The sequence below is a fragment of the Lonchura striata genome, chromosome 3, assembly GCF_046129695.1.
Source record: "Lonchura striata isolate bLonStr1 chromosome 3, bLonStr1.mat, whole genome shotgun sequence".
Taxonomy (NCBI): Eukaryota; Metazoa; Chordata; class Aves; order Passeriformes; family Estrildidae; genus Lonchura; species Lonchura striata.
In genome coordinates, this window is record NC_134605.1 from 5,194,568 (window position 1) to 5,215,627 (window position 21,060).

At 32.9% G+C, this 21,060-nt stretch overlaps 1 protein-coding gene across 1 annotated transcript in view; it reads right to left on the minus strand.

Moving 5' to 3' along the window:
* The window catches only part of KIF6 (kinesin family member 6), a 149,702-nt gene that overhangs the window by 114,275 nt on the left and 14,367 nt on the right, over positions 1 to 21,060 (minus strand). Inside the window, exons 5-7 of the mRNA XM_077781856.1 lie at positions 18,556 to 18,665; positions 10,740 to 10,869; positions 2,156 to 2,362 (exon numbers count right to left, since the gene is read on the minus strand). Of these exons, the coding sequence (XP_077637982.1) occupies positions 2,156 to 2,362; positions 10,740 to 10,869; positions 18,556 to 18,665 (447 nt within the window). The remainder of the gene's footprint in view (positions 1 to 2,155; positions 2,363 to 10,739; positions 10,870 to 18,555; positions 18,666 to 21,060) is intronic.

Sequence of the window (21,060 nt, forward strand, 5' to 3'; positions counted from 1 at the left end):
TTTACTGTGAAAAGTATGTCAAAATGACATAAATAAACACTAGACCACCAGTAGATAGCTAAAGAGTTAAGAATTTTAATAAGCTGATTTTAAGACATTCATGCACTTTAATATTATTCATTGCAAGTTCAGAACTGAATGGTTCTATTCCCATTGATTTGGGGAAAAAAAAGATATTTTTACTGTCTTTGGTGGTCTTTTATTCAGTATTAGAAAATATTTCTATTGACACACAATCCCAGATAGAATCCAACATGCCTATTTCAAATAGTATTTCTCTAAAATAATAATTAAAAGTTGCATGGAAAAATAATTTTTTTCCTGCTAAATACATAAAAATCATACAATAAATAAGAAGTAAATAAAGAAGATCCTGGTATAATTTTTATGGTTCTGCAGATGTCCATTTTAGAGACACTGATCCTTATCATTTCCCTTGAGTACAACTCAAATACAGACATTAATCTTCAAGGTAAAATTTAAACAAATGAGGAGCATGAAAAAAACCTAATGTGATTATAAATGACTGACTGCCACCTGCTGTACCTTAAGCTTCTTCTTTTGACACATGAAATATCTCTGATCATAAATTAAATCCAAGGGATTTGTTGCTAACAGAAAAACATATAACTCACAGCTGAGAAATATTCTTCCCAGCAAGTAGAAGACTTTTATTTTCTAATCATTATTTTAAAGAATTTTCACATATACGCACCCACAAAATTTTCAAATTTTATGATCTCCTCAAAAGTATATTTTAGTAAAGAACACATGTACTGTAAGTTAAAAAGTACAGATTTGAATTTTATAGTTAAGCATTTTTTCTTCTTGATTCTCCTTAATTGTTCCCCTAAATGACAGCCTCACAGACCTGCTTTGTTTCTACATAAAAAATTTTAAATAAGTCTTAGGAGAAAATGTATTGCCCATTGGAATTCCCAAAATAACTAATTTCTAGCAACAGGAACAGTGTTTGCTGTACTGTTAAAACAATATTAAATATTCAGTCTTAGGAAGAAATTAATTTCTCTTACGGGTACAGGATCTGAAATGGACACTTGAAAATCTTCAGTGATTGCAACTTAATAGCACAGCATTCACAAAAGAAATTTCTTTCATTGCCAAGTGTTTCTTACTCTAACTTGGTAAGCATCATAAACAACAACCATAAAAAACATCATGGTAAATTAGAGAGACATATATATTAAAGCCTTAAAAAATTCTTTTAAAATATAGTATTAAAATAATTATATGAATAATTAACTTAATAATTATCTAATTATTCTAAAATACATATTATTAATAAATAATCATAATCATAATTAACCAAATCTTTTTACTGGAAATCTCCAAAGTTTCCTTTCACTCCTGCTGCCTGAAGTTTGTTTATTTTTTAATGAATAAGGTTAGTTAGGAGCAATCTATTTGCCCAATATTTGACTTCTCCAAAGGGGAAAACCAAAAAGCAACAGTGAAAGAAGGATAGGGATTTTAGTACACCTTAAATTATGAGGCTAAATCTTTTTAGTAACAACAGTTGAATGGCAAAGCTTTGTGGAGATTAATAATAACAAAAACAACAACAATAATAATATTTATTTACATATTATTATACTGCATCTATGAGTACTATTGGTATAAATCCAGTTATGGCAGTCAATCCATAAATACATTACCAATGATAACTTCTGTCTCAAAAAGATCAAAGATTTAAATTGATAGAGGAATAAAACAACACATGAGAGTACAGCCCAATAATTTATCATATTACAATATTAGAACCAAATAAAGCTCAAACATATTATTTTCAGTGATCCATCCTGATCCCAGGTGTGGAAGGGGAAGAAGATTATGAAGACTATTTTTAGGAGAAATATAGCTGAAATCTTGTAAATATATTTAGTATTCCAAATAAAACAAGAAAACTAGTTTGAAAATACTACTGTGTATTCCTACTCTAATCTTACTGCTTAATTGTTAAGTTTGCCCTAAATTAAAATATTTTCTTTTAAAGGAAGACACATCAATTCAATGATCTAAAAACTCTGCAATAAATATCCTAAGTAAATATTGGAATAAAGTTTTCCAAAACATTGCACATTGTTAAACAGGAATTTAGTAAAGGGAGAAATGTTTTACTCTTTTACAATTTTACCTGCTCCAAATAATGTAATGAGAGGTTGATATATTTGGCTTCTGTCAGTAACTGGCCTCCAATTCCAGTCTTTGCAACACGTTCTGATCCAGCAAGGTCTACCAGATGCAGCTTGGAGCGTCGGATGGTTGCAGATCCAGGTTCCTTGCTGGAGATGTGAATAGTGAAAATGCAGTGAGATCGGCTTGAGGCTTGATTCATTGGTGTCTACAATGACAGGAAAAAAAGAACTTGTTACATTGTGCTCATGGGCATTCTGTTCCCCATTCCCCAGGACCCTGTGACTCTGATCAGATAACCCTGGACCCCTCCCTCCTGCCCTGACAGGGTTGGTGGAGAGCCAAGAAGCCCTCCCTGTCCAAAGCCTGGATAAACCCCTGACATTTCCTGTTCATCCTCTTTTGCCCCGCTCTCCCCATGGACATCACAAAATAAAGAGAGCTGCACCAACATATATCGGGGTAAGAGCTTCTTTTAGAAATCTTTGCCATCTCCTGATATTCCTCCCCTCAAAGCCTTGGGTCTCTGGGCTAGGCTGAGAATTTAGGGGCTGAGAGGGGGGGAAAACATCAAGAACTCTCAATGTTCAATTTAACTTTTTATAGCTCAGTAATCTGGCAACTGAAATAATCAATCAATTTTTTAGCTATTGGACCTGTAATGAACGTGCAAAAAGAACCCAAAAGGATTTACCTAACATTCATATTCTACAAAAATACTTGGATAACTTTAATCTGGACAAATTGTACTGTAAGCAATTAAGGATGGTCCAAAATCCTCTAATATCAGCAAAACAAGTGGCCTTAATAGATGAGGAATACTAGAAAAGGGCAGCTTGACTTGAGGGAAAATTACTGAATGCTGATCTCTGAGAACTTATTAATTTCTCCATTTGTACATCAATTTATTTTTTTTATTTTTTCCCCAATAACAAACACTAGGACTTCCTATAAGGCTTTAAACTTCTGCATTATTACTTATACGAAAAAATTCTACTTGGCAAAATCAACATCAGATTTTTAGGTGGCATGACAGAGTTTTCATAAAATGTTTGGCTTTAGATGTATTTTTTTGGGAATAACTACAGCCACACTTTCTTAATTTAAAACACAGAAAGTCTTGGTCAATTTTTAGAAATGTGCAGTCAGCATCACTTCAGAGGTTTTCTCAATATATTTGAAATGCAGGACCAAAAGATTTAAACAGCTCTCAGGTATTTAACTTTAGATATTAAATGATCATATGCCATCACATATGTATTTTTATTAAAAAACATATAAAATATCTAAAGTACCTTTGGTTTAGTTGTATCAAGGTACTGTTAGAAACCTAAAACTAAAATTACTCTACATAATCCTCATTTCATAAATAGCTAAATCTTGAGATTATATATGGAGATTAAAGGTTAAGCATACAGATAGAATTTTTATTCATAAACTAGAACAAGTATGATTATATTGTTTTCAGGACATAAATGCTGACCCTGCAAAAAACAGAGTAGTAAAATAATAAATCAATATTACTGAGTCAGCAACTAAATCTATATTTATTTATAGCAGCTGAAAAAAGTAATAGAAACATCATAGTTATACTGTTTACATTAATCTCTGGTTTCTACTTTATTCCTCTGTTTTTCTGCAGTAATTTTTTTTATGTAGACCTATCCTGCGATTCAGATCAGATATATCAATATATTGCCTTTATTTCACATAATCTGCCTTAGCATGCAACACTGCAAATGTTAAAATGGTTAAAATGTTAAAATTGCAGGGACTGATGATGTTGTCTTATTGATCCAGAAAGGACAGCTCTTAACAGAAAGACTACAAGCTGAAGAGTCCTTTAACAGGAATAATATGGACCATTTGGTTCAATTTTCTCCACTTCAAGTTCCCCTTCTTTTTAAAGCCTTAATAGTGCCAGCACAACTAAATGGGTTTTGGGAACTGATCCAGCTAAATAAACAAACAAACAACAACAACAAAAAAACAAAACCAATAAAGCATAGCTATTTAACCTGAATCCGTTTCTTGATTCAGCCACAGCACAGCTATGGAAAGCAACTGTGGCAGAGCACCTGAAAATGGCAGCACACTGGATGTGAACAAGTAGGCAGTGTGCAGAAATAGCATACACTTGTGGCTGTTGGTGAAAATTTTGTGAGGACATTTCAGCCTTCACAGTATTTTCTTTTGGGCTACTTTACCTAATACAGGGAAGCTCAAAGGGAGCGGGAAAAGAATTTTGATCATTAGTTTATACAGATGAAGAATTTTAGAATTCATGATCCTGTGAAATGAGGGGAGTGCAGTCACATGCTATGCTGTCCTCAGAGGTGATGCTGGGCAAATGAAGAGGAAGTGAGTTGTAGTGCTGGAATGAAAATAAAGAGGCTGAGGGAAAGGTGTCAAGCAAGAAAACACTCCCAAACGTACTTAAAATGCAGTTATACTAAGAAAAAGTTATATGCTGTGAAAATGTACTTTATTCAGCAATTTTGATTCCATGAATAATCAGAGCCAGCTTCACTTATTTTATTAGGACAGTTATGACTTTTTTATTTGCAGCTCTGTGAAGCAGGACTGGATTTTTTTTTCCAGCTAAAAATCCACAACAGACTTAATATTTAAGGACACATTCTCCTTGACAGAGCTGATATTTAGGCACATTTTGCACTAGAGAGATGCACACTATACTGCAGACAAGCCTAAACCAGATCAAGTATCAGTACAGGCAAAAGCACAAAGCAAATGTTGCTATGGCAGAAGCTGAAGAAATCATCATACATCTGAATAAGTATTGTTAAGCAAACTTCAGATTCACACTGAAGCAAAACCTTATCTATTTCAAAAAGGGCTTTTAGTCACACCCACTTAATCCCAACAGAGGCAAAAAAATTTAAAATCCTAAAAGAACATAATTTCAGGACTCTGAGTTCCAAAGAGCACATGGCAATATTTGCTCTACAAGGTTTTTATTACCTGTTCTCTGATACACTAGCTGCAACCTTTATTTTGAGTGTTCCAAGTAGATTTGGCTAGACTAGTCATTAGAAATTCAATTGCTTTTCTCTCCACAGTTTTTTTTTTTTTTTTTCCACATGCAAATGAAAAAAATTAAGGAAGCTGATTTGGAAGTCATTGGCTAGAATCCCAAACTGGCATTTTTGTGAAGTCCTTCTTCAGAGTAGAACCATGGCTTAATCAAGACACCAATATTCCTTTCTGCAGTGTGATTCTATTTCTGGTTTGGAGTTCCCATATATAGGAAGCTCTGTTAGAACTCTTGGAGAAAGCATAAAGCAATAAAAATTTAAACTGTTAAATGGGATGCGACCATGAAATGTTAATTTCATTATCCCCCCATGCTTAGCTACTTTTACCACACAAGTAGATTCACAGCACACAACAGAAATGATGATGTGTTGGTATCTCCAGTCCAAGAACAAGCCTTTTCTTTTACTATTTGGTTGTTATCTTACATATAAAACTTCTGAGTATCACCATTCATCTGTTTAGAAAGTTTGAAAACAGAAAACAAATAACATTTTCTGCACAGTGTCTCTGAGCCTAGTAAAATGTTCCTTTGGTGGTTTTCAGAGTTCATTTTGGCTTTGTTAGTAGTATTCAAACCATATGTATATGAAATCATCCTAACACTAATTTGATGTGATGAAGGAAAAAAAAGAAAGAGGGGAGTGGCCTGGTTCTCAGCAGATGGTTGCTATTGTGAGAGTTATATATAGAACAACTGATGAGCAGCAGTTACTTACAAAGAATAATTTTTTCCAGGAATTCTGTTACATCATGAACCACATAAGTAGACTTCAGATGTTTTGTGATATCACGTGAACGCTACAAAGGACTTAATGCCAGGTCATCTATTGCTGCCTATTTGTGGCCTGGTAAAAGACAAATCCAGTAATATTGACTTGGTAAAGCATCAGCACTTAATTTGATCATGGAAAATATGTACAAGGTGTATTTCAAGCCATACAAGCTAGTCCTGTTTTTTTTCAAGGGCAAAAATATACCTGTGTCTGCTGAAATGAAATAAATTGTATAGAAGCATTGTGACTTTAACTACTACATCTATCTATACAATGGTTGCAAAAAGATGGCTTCTACTTAAATGAGAATCTACATCACAGTCATACTGGAAGAAGCTTCTAGTTGGATATTTCTGTCAAGGAATACAAGGTCAAGAACCTCCAAAACTTACTGGAACCTAAGTTGTCCATCTTAATCTAATTCTTACCCATCTTAAGTCTGCAAAACACTGCAGGAATTCTTCCTTATACAGGAATTTATATATTTCCCAAATCCTTTATTTTCACTAAAAATAGTGAGAAATGGATGCTATAGGTCTAAATAGCATTTTAAGGATTGAGGACCTAAGAAAGAAAAAGTTTCTTAAATAGGACAAAGACATATGAGAAGCTGTTTGAAAATCACCACTAGACTAACAGAAGCTGCTACTGTCTGGAAGAATAATGTGTTAAGCATGGCTGCCAAAACACTGACAGAGATAATACATGAAAGGGTTCAGGACCACTGGGACAAAACAATTTTGCAGGTGATAAATGCAGTTAAGCCAATATTGCAAGCCATCTCCACTTGGCAACTCATGCAGGAAAATCATGTTCTTCTGCTGTCTAAATATTTTGATTCAAGGAAGAAAAGATTCCACTGGAATGGTATGAGTGAATTAGTTACTAGCTAATGAATAAAGAGAGGCTGATTCTGAGTGTTCAGAGTTTTTTGAGAGCATGTCTCAGTAAAAAGGTACAAAAATTTATTTTAAGGAATGTTTCTTTTCTTAAGGTTTTTTTTTTTATTCTGAGCATTTCAAAGAGAAAGGGGAAAAAAAAGAAAGTACTCATAGCATCCAAGATGGATATCAAATCAATTTTCTCCAATCTCATGCTACAATCAGAGGGATATCTATAGGAAGATGTTCTGATAGCTTCAGTCATTACACAGTTCAGATGGATATCTCTGTCTAATTAATATAAACTCCAGATCCAACAGAACTATGCTGTAAGGAAGAACATGCAAATTGAAGAATAGAAGGTGCTTGTCTTTATATTTGGTAGATGAGAGAGACCCCAGCATGTCTTTAGTTTCCTTTCTAAATATGTTACAGGTGAAGGGGCTCTTCAGTTGTACTTAGGTACACTTGTCATGTTGAAATTGAAAAATTGTTGCTATGAAAATATCAGGATCAGAATAGGTGTAACCACTTCCCAGAAGCAATACTTTATCTTTCCATATTTACTACCAGTACAGTTTTACAGACCATGATAACTTTCAAACTCAGGTAACTTTTAAAGTAATTAATATTCCCTGGTGAAGACATTATTAATTTTCTGTTATATAGTGATAGTGCTTTTTAGCCATATAAATTCCAAAGCATTTTAATGACTGCTCAAAGTAGTATGTATGACCAATATTTTTTTTTACCACACGTAGAAATCAAACCACCTGTGCTGAAATAACAATGCTATTTGGTCCTCCTAATACAATATTACAGCTTTGTCAGAGTGTAAATAATTGACACCAAAGAGGAACCTAGGAAAGCAGAAAGTTGTAGTCTTCTAGACTGCAGCACTAAACTAACCCAGATAGCATGCATTTCTGTCAAAAGTGATATTTAATCTCATATACTCACACACTGAAATCCTATCTCATTCAATAAATAATGCAGTTGAACGCTACCACTGGCTTGCTAAATATATTCAAGAGAATATTAACATACAATAAATAAAAATCAAATTAGTTCAATTCACAGGTCATAAGTCAGTCCCCAAAACTACCCTTAAATCTTTAAGTTTCATTATTTCTTGAAATAAACATATGTAAACATTGCCAAAAACTTACTGATTGCTCCAGTGGAACAAATACTGTGTTATATACACTGTATGCCAAATTTTAAAAATTGAATGCTACAGGTATAAAACCATACATTGAAACATTTTCTTCTTCATTAAAACAAAGTACCTTCTCATTAGAGGAAAAATAAATTCCAACTGTACATGTAACTACAGTCCTCAGACATACTAATCTCAGAAAAGGATTTTACTGTTTTGAAATTGCTGCACATTTTTGGGAAACTACCTTAATTTATTGATTTAAGGAAATACTAAAAACACTAAGAATTCTCAAAATCAGAGGTTGAGGCATGTTGTTTCAAAAGGCAGAGGTCATATGGGATTCCCATCACAAGAAAAGACCACTTCAGCTGAAGATATATTAATATTATACCAAAATAAAATGGTTTAAGAATACTTCCTAAATGGTCAAACTCTTATTTCTACACAGGTGCTTTTTTAGATGTTGCTGCTACCTATTTCTTACACTGAAAATTTGATTTTTAAATCCTCAGCATACATTTCCAACACTGAAATCATAAAGTTGTCTTAACAGACTGAAAATATAAGAAAACAGTTCCGATTTTATAACCTGTTGCTGCAGATTCTTATGTATTCAAATGTAGCACAAAACTGCTTTATCAGAAAGCAAGCAAAAACCTACTCCTTATATTTAGCAGAGCTGCCAACAAAAGACTGTTTTTTTGGTTTTGATCTCTGCCTATTTCTCTCTGCCAAAATATGCAACAAAAACAAAAATCCTATTTGTATTTTTACATTATGAATTGTCTGTGCACAAATGTCTCCCATCTTACCATTTACACAGATCATAGTGCACATCAGAACTGGAGCAAAGGACCAGTCCTACCTTGCCTAGTAAAGCAATACTGCACAAAGTAGATTAGTTTCCTTTTTCTTCCTTTTCTTGGGTTATATAGTTACATGTGGGAAAGAAGCATTCGGTTATAAATGTTCTCTTAGGTTCTGAAATTTAAAGAATGAACAAATGTTGCCTAAAAAGTACTTTTAATATTGTGATGACTTTCTTTTTAGCACAATCAGTGATGAGGGAAAAATGCACCCCTCAAATCATAGGTTAGATTGCATCAGCATAGGCAATACGAAAGTTAAATTGTCATTCTTATTTTCAAAATAGCCAACTCTTCAAAGAAAGATTATTCAGGATTAAGGCAAAAGATTGCAATTTTAGAGACTAGAGATCTCATATATGATCCATGAGATTCATCTGAATTTTTCTGCATTCAAACTCATCAATAAAAAAGATTAATCCAGCATTTATATTACTTTGTTTTTTATTTAAGTTTATTAATGTTGCTTCTTTTTCTTTAAAGAGGGTTAAAATCTTCAGAAGTCAGAAAGTATTATCAAAACTCAAGATCTAAAAATATGGATCTCTGAAGAAGTTATGTTTTATGTCGTAAGTCCTCTTTCTTAGATCTCTAGATTAACACTTTTCTATTACACTTTGTCAAGTTCCTCTCCTGCACACAGTACCAATTTTTCTATTTCAACATCATGAAGCAGTTCCTTGCCTCAATGCCCAGGTTTATGAGCAGCCCTTACGTTGATTATCTCTTGCCTTAACATACTACTACCTCTCAAAATGTAACAGTTGAAATAGTCATCCTTAAGAAAGAATAAGTATTTGTGTTATCAGTTTGCATTTTGTAATCAAATGCTTCTTCCCCTGTGTCCAGGTATAGTGGTCATCCAGCAGGAACACAGTCACTACCTGACTATTCATATATTCTAAGTGTCTTTCTTGTCAATGATTTATGATGTATCCTTTTGGAGATACAGAGGAAGAAAACCCAAAAAGTTCTAAAAGAGAATTAACACTATCATAGTAAAGACACATTGCTGGTGCCCATATTATACAATACACTTCTTATATTTACATTCCATATCCAAGCATGAAAGAAAAAAAGAACCTTACAGATATCAGATAAGGAAACATTTAAATTTTTCAGAATCAGTAAAAATATCCTTGTGCTTGAATATTGGCACATATTTATTTTGAATTTCTTTTGAACTACCATCTGGGGTTTTGGTGAGATTTATTTGGTTGATTTTGGGGGCCTCTGTTTTGTTGGAGAGGTTTATTTTGTGTTTTCCCACATAACACCATTTGTTTATTCAATAAGAAGGAAAAAAAGAGGGAACTTAATATAAGTACTTCAAAGGCAATTGAGTGCTTAGTCACAGAATGGTTTGAGTTGGACAGGACCTTGAAGATCATCTTTCTCCAAGCTCCTAGGTCCCTCACACTCCATCAGGAGGGAACAGGTTGCTCAGGGCCCCATCCAATCTAGTGTTGAACACTTCCAGGGAAAAATTTCACTGGGAATGTTTGACAATGCTTTGCAAGGACATATTTTCTTATCTTTACATGTCTGTATATGTTGATACATGACACATTCAAATATAAGTTTATTGTTTATGAGAATTTCTGTATTCTACTTACATGAATTTCAGTAAGTTATGACATCAAGAACCACCAATCAGATCCTCTATTTCCATGATCTGTCATCATATAAATGCTTATTTAATTTCACTGTGGAAACACACTCAAAAAGAGGATACTAATTTGTGTCCAAGGACTTCTAAAATATACATTTTATTTAAGAGAGTAGGAGAGATGTTTTTGACCACTAACTTTGGTGGTGTTAAGAAGATTGGAGAAGTAAATCTCACCTCAGAAATCATTCTGTTGGTGTCCCCCAAGAAAAGTAGGTTTAAGGCTTCCTCTTCATTGGTTGCTTGCTGAAGAGACAAGTTTTTCAGGTGAATGTTTTGATCAGAGTCTTCCATTATTGTCACTTTTCTACATGCAAAAGAAAAACAACAATGAAAAGTAGAGTTTTAATGCAATGTTGTTTCATACTTTAATTCTGATCGCACCTAAAAGATGAAATCTAAACCTCAAGCCAAATCATCATGAAAAAACATGACAAATAAATGATACACATTAAAGGAAATGATGATATCTTTTACTGTCATCTTCTTTTTATTCCTTTATAATGAAACTTCACATAGAAAACTAATATAAGAAAAGTTTTAGAGAAAGCTTTGGGATTTTTATTTATTGAGAGTAATTTCAAGAGTAAGAGATTAGATGAATCATCACAAACAAATAATATATAAGGGTTTGTTTGCTATTACCAAGTACAGATGATTCATAAAACATACCATTATTTTGACATACAAATATACATGGAATCAGAATTAACACATTTGTAGTCAACATGTTTCTAATAACTTTGTCAAGACTATTTGTCTTTTCATTTTTCTTAAATGGTAGTAACTACAACTGTTCCTTAAATTAAAAGCAAGCCAACAACGATTATATTTATTCCCCCTGTTAGAAACATTCTTAGTTACACATCTATAAGACTAAAGCTGTCAGAAAGGAATTGGATGCTAGTATCAAGGATATGGCAAAAGTTCCAGAAGAGCTGCTAAATATTACTGAAAATCCTTTTCACTTCTTTGAATAGTACTTCAACATAAGATTTTTTTTTTTTTTAGTGGTTACTGGGAGTTAAACTTTATTGGCATTACTGAGTAGCCATTAGGGTCTCCTCAGCTGAGACATCCTTATAGTATCCAATGTGGTGGCCAAGTAGTTGCCTCACTGGATTTGGAAAACTCAGAAGAATCTGTCAAAACAGAAATACACTAAATCTGAGGACAAATGTCTTTCAGAGTGAATTACATGTTCTGATACAATTTAAAACAAAGTAGAGCTTTTTTTAGAAATTAGGAGTTGTTTTTATTTAAACTAAAACTATTTTCTATGTAAGTGTAGATAATATTTTCTATCTATACATAAACACCTATATATACGTATATAAGTATTTAAATATTTTTTTCATGTTCTTCAAGATAAACCACAAGAGGGAGTATGGGGCTTGAGTTTTTATCAGTAGGTAGTTCTTTCAGGTTAATTACTCCAAGTTGCTTCAAAGGTAGAGAGATTGGATTTTTTCTTGCTTTACTTTCCCTTCCACCCCATCCCAAACTAAGAATGAAATCAAGTATCAAAGCAGCATTCCATAGTATTGGGAGTAGCTCAGAGTCTGATGGTCAAAACATTCAAATGAATGTAGAGAAATAATTTTAATACATTGCAATGCACTCACTCTTTTCAAGAAAAATTGCACATAAAAGTACACACAAATCTTCTTTGGTAGTTATAACAATTGCTGTTCCAAGTATTATTGCCTCCCACTGTTAGTCTTATCTTACCAGGCCACAAAACTCAACTTCCCCATTCACAGCATAAACCCCAGAGTAGTCTTGCATATCAAACTTTTGATAATGTCAGATTATATTCTGTCTGCATCTGCGTGTGCACTAAAGCCCACAGCAGTTCTGATTAGTGTATACCCTTATTAACTTGTGCCCTTTCCTGCATGAACTGAGTTGCCACCAGTGCAGGAGAGCCTTGTGCACTGAATGCTTTAACTTATTTAATTCTTGTTACTGGCAAACATTGACCTTAAACTTCCTTTGATTAATTAATACTACTTCATTAACTTGTGTACTATAAATAGTATTAAAAAACCCACTTCATATATGTTGGAAAACAAATGACCATTTTAAAAGTCAAGCTTCCTATTATTATATCTGTCTCTAGGGCTTAGAATTGAAGAAATCTAAAATAATCTCACAAACATGACAAACATTTAAAAATTAATCATAAAGATGCAAACAACATATGAAGATATACAACTATGTCTATACATGAGCAGAATATAGTGTCACTACATCATTGTGAGGAGACTGTGGAGCTGAAAATAAATTTAGGATAAAGTTAAAAGAGAAAAGCAGCAAGTAGACATCTTGGAGTCTGTTCAGAAGAAGAGAATAAATTAATGGATACACATAAGCAATGTTTTGTAAAGCTGTAAGGAATTTTACCTTTTAGGAAAGAATTGTCAGGATAATCCTCTTATATATCATCCCAAAAAGATGATATTTCAAAAGTACAAGTCCCTGAATACCACAAAAGAGGACAAAGTCAGCATGTATTCAAGAGGCAAGGTCACAAATTTATTCAGCTACCAACACCACAACAGAACACAGATTTGATTTTCCATCCAAGTAGAGATTTAGGGCATAATCTCCTTTATGAGACATGGCAGAACTATGAGATGAGTAAGGGCTTGTGCAGACTGTTTGCTTGACACATCATATTGTGATAGGAAATCCTTCCCACTGTCTCCAATGGATTCTGTTTTGAGACAACAAAAACACAGTTTGGCTGTTCTGGATGCTATGGACGTGACTGGAGACTGTTACATACTAGGGGTTAATGATTCATGTAACAGTGAACCTGAGCAGGCACAGCCTGCACAGTGAGGTGCTGCGCACACTGTGGGGCATTCAGGCCCGAGTTGTGCTGCACAGATCCCTCGGCTGCCAGATAAATTCACCGAGTTCTCAGGAGAACACCTTCTAGAATGAAGCTGCTTTCTTATAAGAAAATAATACAAAGGCTTAACAGAGCAAAAAGGAGACCCTCTCTCCATGACAGGACCCGTACTGCTCTTGTGCAGTGTGCCATAGGGAAGTCATTCAGGCTCTGTCCAGCACTGCATGGATGCAGGGCACCCAGCAAGTGATGGGATGCAAGATTTACTTGCCACCTATCTTCCTCCCCTTATTCTATCTTAATAAAGCAGTTACAATATCAAAATATTTGTTTTAGCAACAAATTTATTGCTAAACCTTTCTAACTGGCATCTGGAAAAAGCTGTGCACTCTCTATCTCCCCCATCACCCCACCATGTAGAACAAGGAATCAAAACTGAAACAATGAGATCAGCGATTCATGTACGAAGAAAACATACAAAATCTGTTAGAATTTGCAGGCAACATTAATAATCTCACACACACAAAAAAAAAGTCAAATAAATTTTGACATTTGCTCAAATGCTTGCAAGAAAAGTTACATTTAAGAAGCTTTACTGGATTTTATACAAATCAAATCAACATAAAACATGGATGTGAATAACCTATATATCTCACATGCTGAAGTTATTGTATGCTTTTTAAGTGTAATTTGTTTGAACTGTAATTTTAAAAAATCATAATTTTAGAAGAAATTATTCAAAACAATTTTTAGCTGTCTCCTAACACAATGAACACTCTTAATTTTGAAAGAACGTATTTCATATAAAAAAGTGAATTAATAATATTATTAGCCTTCAAAGTTTTAAAATACTGATAATTCTCAGAATGCTGGAGATATATTATCTTGTAGGTTTATGGTTGGTGGTGAGTTTCCAAATTACATAGTTGGTACAGCCATCAAAAGGAGCTGACATTAACACTGTTTAGACTAGAAGGGAGAATTAGGTTTATTTGCATCAAAAAAAAATCAGACTGAATAAAATATACATATATATGTGTTTAAAATTATTCCTTTAGCCTTTTTTGCATTCTTCTTTGTTAAGGAAAACAGGAACTATTTTAGTAGTTGTTTTAGATTTCCTCGTCAGTCTTTAAACCCTTGGAGGGCAGTAGAAAAACAGAAGAGTATAAACTCATTTGAGTTAATTTTCCAATATGCAGTACCAGGTTTTGTTTTAAAGGGAAGTTATTTCACACTGACCCCATGGAACATAGCAGTTCTACACGTTACTAACATATGTTGATATAGACATCATTGCTGATGTTTGAAGTTTATTGGCTCTGAACTTAAAGTGGGATTTTATCAGACAGCATCATACTAAAAATTAAACATTTCCCTCTCAAAGACGACTTTAAAGAACATTCACATAAAAATGAGCAATCCCTTTTGCTGACTTGCAATTTAGGTTCTATTTTCCCCTGGCCACATCACTGCAGAGTAATGGTTATCTGAGCTCCCTGACAAGTAGCTCCTCAATTACTGCAGCTTAGACTGTCATTCTAAGGCAAAAACACCATTAATTGTAGTTTGCCTTCACATGCCATCAGACAGATATAGCAGTAACTTATTGGTTACCTATAAATAAATCTAGTCATTCCTGACTAAAGGTTCTGTAACCTCAATCTTTACTTTTGTGTTATATATGGTGTCAAATTATTTTTTATTTCTGGATAAATAAGAACATGTTAGGAAGAGTTTTAGTGGTAGGTGGTAACCAAAGTGAAATTCAGTAACACTGGATTACATAAATTACAAATACACTGCAACCAAGAACCTGTTGGAGATAAATACTTTAGAAAAGTATTCCTAATTTGAACTCCTGCAAAACTTTCATGAAAACATAAGGTGGCAGTAAATATTTAAATAGTCTTCTACCAGTTTTATTTTATAGCAATAATTTCATAGGTTTATATATTGAAAACAATCAATTTCCTTCTAGGAACATGGAATTCTCTACAGCTACAAGCAGAATTAGATTGTCAATATTAAATTCAATTTCTTCATAATTCTGTGTAGGAATCTATATATGTATACATATGGATGTGTAGCTATATGGCCCATATTCATGCATTTGTCAGAAAATTATTTCAAGAAAAGTTATTTTGTGATTGTGGTTGTTTTGTGATTGATTTTGTGGTTGTTTTTGTGAGAGCTCTTCCTTTCTCATCTGGCAGACTCAGATGAAATGGGTAAGCAGTGCTAAGATGAAAATTTCATAGTCTACAGAATATACAAAGTATGGCTACACACAAAACCTTGACTTCAGGAGCTGAGATTCCAAGTCTAATCATGTAATGTTTAGATGCAATGGACAATTTTTAAAATGTTTATTATTCCCTTTGCCTTAAGCAACAAATACAGTTTTAATGTCTAATTTTTCAAGTACTATCAACAAGCCTGTAGTATATCCACAAGCTTTTCATAACTTCTATCACCTGAATGCTATCTGTATTCAGTTCTTAAATTGAACTGGCAACAAAGCTAAGAACAGAGTTTGCTGGTCAGAAGTAAATATCTTTCATTCAAATTACATTCCCTTCTTTTGCAATAATATGGATAGCAATACTGTTCCAGAACAATCTGCACATTATATGATGTTAACTAATCTTTTTGCTCATTCTTCCAAAATGACACATTTTTCAATACTCTTGTCCATCTTAAATGTTTAGGAAAGTATGAGCACTGACAGCTAATATTTATCCAAGAACATAGGGTGAATATCCTGCCTTTGGCTTTTTATGGTGCCTAAAGCTTAGATGATCCACTGTGGAGTTCAACAGAAAATTATGTATAATATGAAACTTTTAAAGTACAAAAAACATAAATTCTTTTTAATACTCCCATTAAGTATGGGTTGTAAAGCAAACAAAATTATTATTTTGTATTTTGCTCACTGTCACTAAAATATTAAGAGGTTTTAAGCACATAAAATTCTCCAATAAATATATATTAGGCGATAAACACCTGCTAAATTTTAAAATATGTGATTATTATTTACTTATAAGTAACCCATTCCTACAGCTTTTACTCCCTTTTTAGATCAGAATGGCACTAGATATTTTTGAGTTTTGAATCCCCAAACTACAATATTAAAAAAATAAACAAAACATGTTATTAATTAAATAATTTTACACATACTAAATATGAGTCATGTAGGTATAGTTTTAGTTTACAGAACATATTTTATTGGCACATGATGTAGTAGGATTAATAATGTCCATGTACAGTAAAACCTTAAAGCACTTTATTAATATTACTCTGCAAAGAAAAATTTATTATCTTACTAAAACTCATCCTACAGTATATAAGTTTACTATCTAAGTTTACAGGTAATTATGATTATCCCAGCATGCTTTAGTCCTAATTTACAATCAAATTATCTATCAACTTTTACATTTTAAAATAACTTACACACAACATCATAGTTATTCTTTAATTAAATCACCATACATAAACCTAATTGGATGATTCTATAAATCACAATTATTAGCAAATATTCAGTACCTAGTTTTAGAAGATTACATTTTCTAGAGCATGTGACCCCAAATATCTGCTTCAAAGTTGCAATTAAATTACTAAAATCCAGTTTATTTGAAGACATTAATTCTTATAAAATGTTAATTGGAATTAGTTCAGATAAAATATTTCAAATAACTTAGTAAATGAAATTAATAATGCAATAAACTTGAATACTTTAACAGGATTAAATTTAATAAGTAGAAAAGTATAACATATGATTTACTATTTTTTGTCCATGCAAAACTGTACATGGAATTAAATTATATTATTCAAACTGGCTTCTGATTAAAATTTGTCTGAATGCCACAGGAAGCAGATAATAAATTAAATTAGAATCCTAAACTTCATAACTAAAGACACTGGTGATGACACACAGTCCTCATAGCACTGATGTGTCATAAAGCAATAACATTTAATTCCATTTATCAGGTAAAGAAGTTAAAACAATTAGACCAATTCACAGCCCAGTCCCACACTTTGTATTTAACTGCTGTCTTCCTAATCTCTAGGTTAGATTATTCTATAAAGATCAATCTTGAAAAATATTTTGTACATACATGTCCTAGATACCCCATTCTGTGTGGAAAAAGAAAGCTCCATTTAAACACAAAATATTGTGTTGCAAGAATTTTTAATAAATAAAATGATTTAATAATATGCTAATAATATAATTAGTTATTTCAAAATAAAATTCTACTGATTTTCGTTTATTGTCCTGTTGAAAATTTTCAGTATGTTCCCTGCTCTTGTATCAGCAGTGATTTCATTCTATTTACTAGTATCTGTTACTATCATGTTGAGTGATAAAATTCATGGTGCCCAGCATTATTTCAGGGCACTTGGGAATCCAGTAAACAACTCACTTATTCACACCTATTTAATGTTTGCCTAGCTATTTAAAAATTAGACAAACTATAAACTATTATTTCAGACTTGAGGACTAGGATTTGGATTTCCTAAAAATTAGAAATCTTTAACTTCACCACCTGGAGTATTCATGACCTACAAACTTTTAACTACTTTTCTCCAACCATGAGTAGGTGCTAGTGTCTGATCAATGACTACTCTTATAACAACCATCCATTCTGAAGGAAATATATTTTTCTTTGGAGTTCCTTGTGACCTATTTTCTAGCTGTAACTTACCTTATTTCATAACTGCATATTCTAGAATTATTCTTAGAGGAAAAGAAATAGAAGAAGGGAGATTTTCTCATACTGTTGCAAGGAAATAGGACCTGTTGTGTGTCTCTGACACACACAGCCATACAAAGAGACAGGCTGCCATGAGAAAAACAAGTGCACCTTCTCCTTGTCAGGGGCTGCAAGAGACCTCTTCTGCATAAAAGCAACAAACACTTTTAATCCTTTCACCTTCAGTTATGCCCTACCCTCCATACACACAAAATAACAGAATATTTAGGCACCATTGACAAAATTGTGAAAACCAAGTATTCTGATTAAATTAACACTGAGATCAGCAGCACAACTTCAAAAAGTCCCTAAACAATGTAATAGGGTATATGAAAATGATTCCTCTTGGTTTTGATGATTTTCTGTATTTATTACTTACGGCAAATCTTCCATTCTAGAGGCCTCATGTCTTGGGTCCAGCAGATCATAACCACATTCATTGTAGATTTCTAAGTAGGAAACATGAGTTGTGTACACTTTACTGCTATCCTGGATAAGAAAAAAATAGTGCTATAAACAGAAGTTAGACGTAGATTAGAAGACAAACTTATTTCTAAAGCTTCTAGGTCACTTTCTCACTTTCTCTCTTTTCCTGGATATGGCACACATGTTAAATTTTTGATACTTTCATGTTATGTGTTACCATATGCATAAGGACTCAAGAAAAGAAAGGAAAAAAAAAAAAAACCACAAGCACTCCCAACCAAAATAGAGACACACACACAACTCACTTAAACAAAAATCCCCCACAAAATACCACCATTACCATGAGTTTAGTCTGGGATTTTTAATTGATTCTGTATACTTTAAAAAGTCTGTATATATTTAGAACATGGGAGCTGCTTACAGAACTATGCAACATGACATTTTTCTCTTCTGCACTAAAAAAGAAAGTTCTTATAATAAGGTAAATGCTCATATTATAGATAGAAAGACTATGCTTAAAGAAAAAACAAAGTAAAAGTAAAAACATCAACAAAAATAAGATTTATTTTATTTAGAAACTGCTTTTCATTCTCTTTATCATAACATTAGAGCACTGTACATGATGTCAGCTGTTCTCTGCAATCACAATTCTTTTGGTAAATTACATTGCCAAAAAGTAATTCAACACAACTGAGTTTTACCGACAATTTTCCCCTGTCTCAAAGCCAAATCCAAACAACATAAACCTCAAAATAGTGGGCTATGATTTCCAAAATTAAAGAAATAAAAGAGAATAAAAAAAAAATCAATCACTTCTTTTCAGCAGATAAAACCACTGTGAAAGCACTCATATCACATTTGAAATTTGACACTTCAATCCACGACAGTTTTTTTTTTTGCAAAATACTTTGAGATATAACTTGTCACTTTCATTTAATAATTATTTCCCATGGCTTTTTTAATTGGTTATGACAGTTCACTATTTCAAGGGACATAATTTAAGAGATACACTACAGATGGATGTAAAAAACATAGTAAGGAACAGTTCAAACAAGATGCCATGAAAATAGGAGAATTTCTAAATTAAAAGGAGATGTTATTAAAAACAAAGGGCTTGATTTTCTTCTCATTTAGTTCTCCAATTTTGCTTCTTTGGTTTTGAATTGCACTGTCTTTGTCCAAGCAAGAATTTAACAAGTCTTATATTTCATGTCCCTGATTTCACTTTCTCCTGTTTCATCCTACTTAGGATTAGAAGGCAAATTTCTTTTCCACTATTTGAGCAGCTTCCAAACCACAGTTGTAGATATAAAGTGCAACAGGGGAAAGATATGAAAAGAAAGGCAAGAGAAAAGATAAAACACCAAGACGAGATCCTTTAAAATCCACTAAGAAAAGGAATTATACAAAACAATTTTGAAGCAGGAAATTTGAAATAGCCCTATAAGTGTGACTAAGTATAGCTTTTGATCCAAAATCCAGTCTGAAGTGAGAAACACTGGTATTTCTGTGCCGAGAATTTGACAAACATATTAGTTCTTTTTCATCCTATTTTGTTTGTATGATAAACCTGTTCACTTTCCACAACAAAAGTCCTCCACAGAGGTTGTGTGAGTGCAGCAGAAGGTTAAAGATAACATGATCATGTGGGGTTTTTTAATTTCTGTCCCCACAATGGCAAGTTTTTGTGCACCTGCCACATGCTATGTACATTTACCTGCCAAAGTCATACTTCCAAAAAGCCAAAGTAATTACTTATCCATGTTAACCCTTACTGAGACAGGGCATATTAATGTAACTGAGCCATATACCCTTATGCAAACAGACTGGTTCTCTGTAGTACACAACTGAAAGAGCATAAGTGTACAGTGGAATGACTTATGCTAATGTCAAATCATATTTAAATTGGCTTAATTAAATAGCTTTGCTTAAATGTTAAGATTAATGAGTCATATGCCTGATGGAATAAATGAAGAGACAAAATATAAATTACACCAGACTCCTCTCTTCACTTTCTCCTATAATTACAAAAGCACTGGAATAATTGACTGTATTGACTCATGTAAATATTTCAGACACTAAAAGAAAATTAAATTTCTCACAAATATAATAAATGTGAAAAAATCAGTGTGTTTACTCTGGCACATCCTCTCTCTTATCAACTCATTCAATTGCATAAAAAATTCAAAATGAAATGCAATGCATGCAATACAAAACCAGAGTGGAGGTAATATAAGTGTTAGACAAGGAGAACCACTTGTATGATCTGAAGGGATGCTGCACTGACTAAAAATAACCTGGTTTTTAAAACTACAAAATCCCCTCAAAATGACGCCCATAATTTTCAGACTATTGCAATAAGCCAGGTAGCCAAAACAACTACAAATATATTCTTGCACACAATAAGTACTGTGCCAAGTATCTTGTTAATCATTAGTTTTAGGACTTCCACTAACAC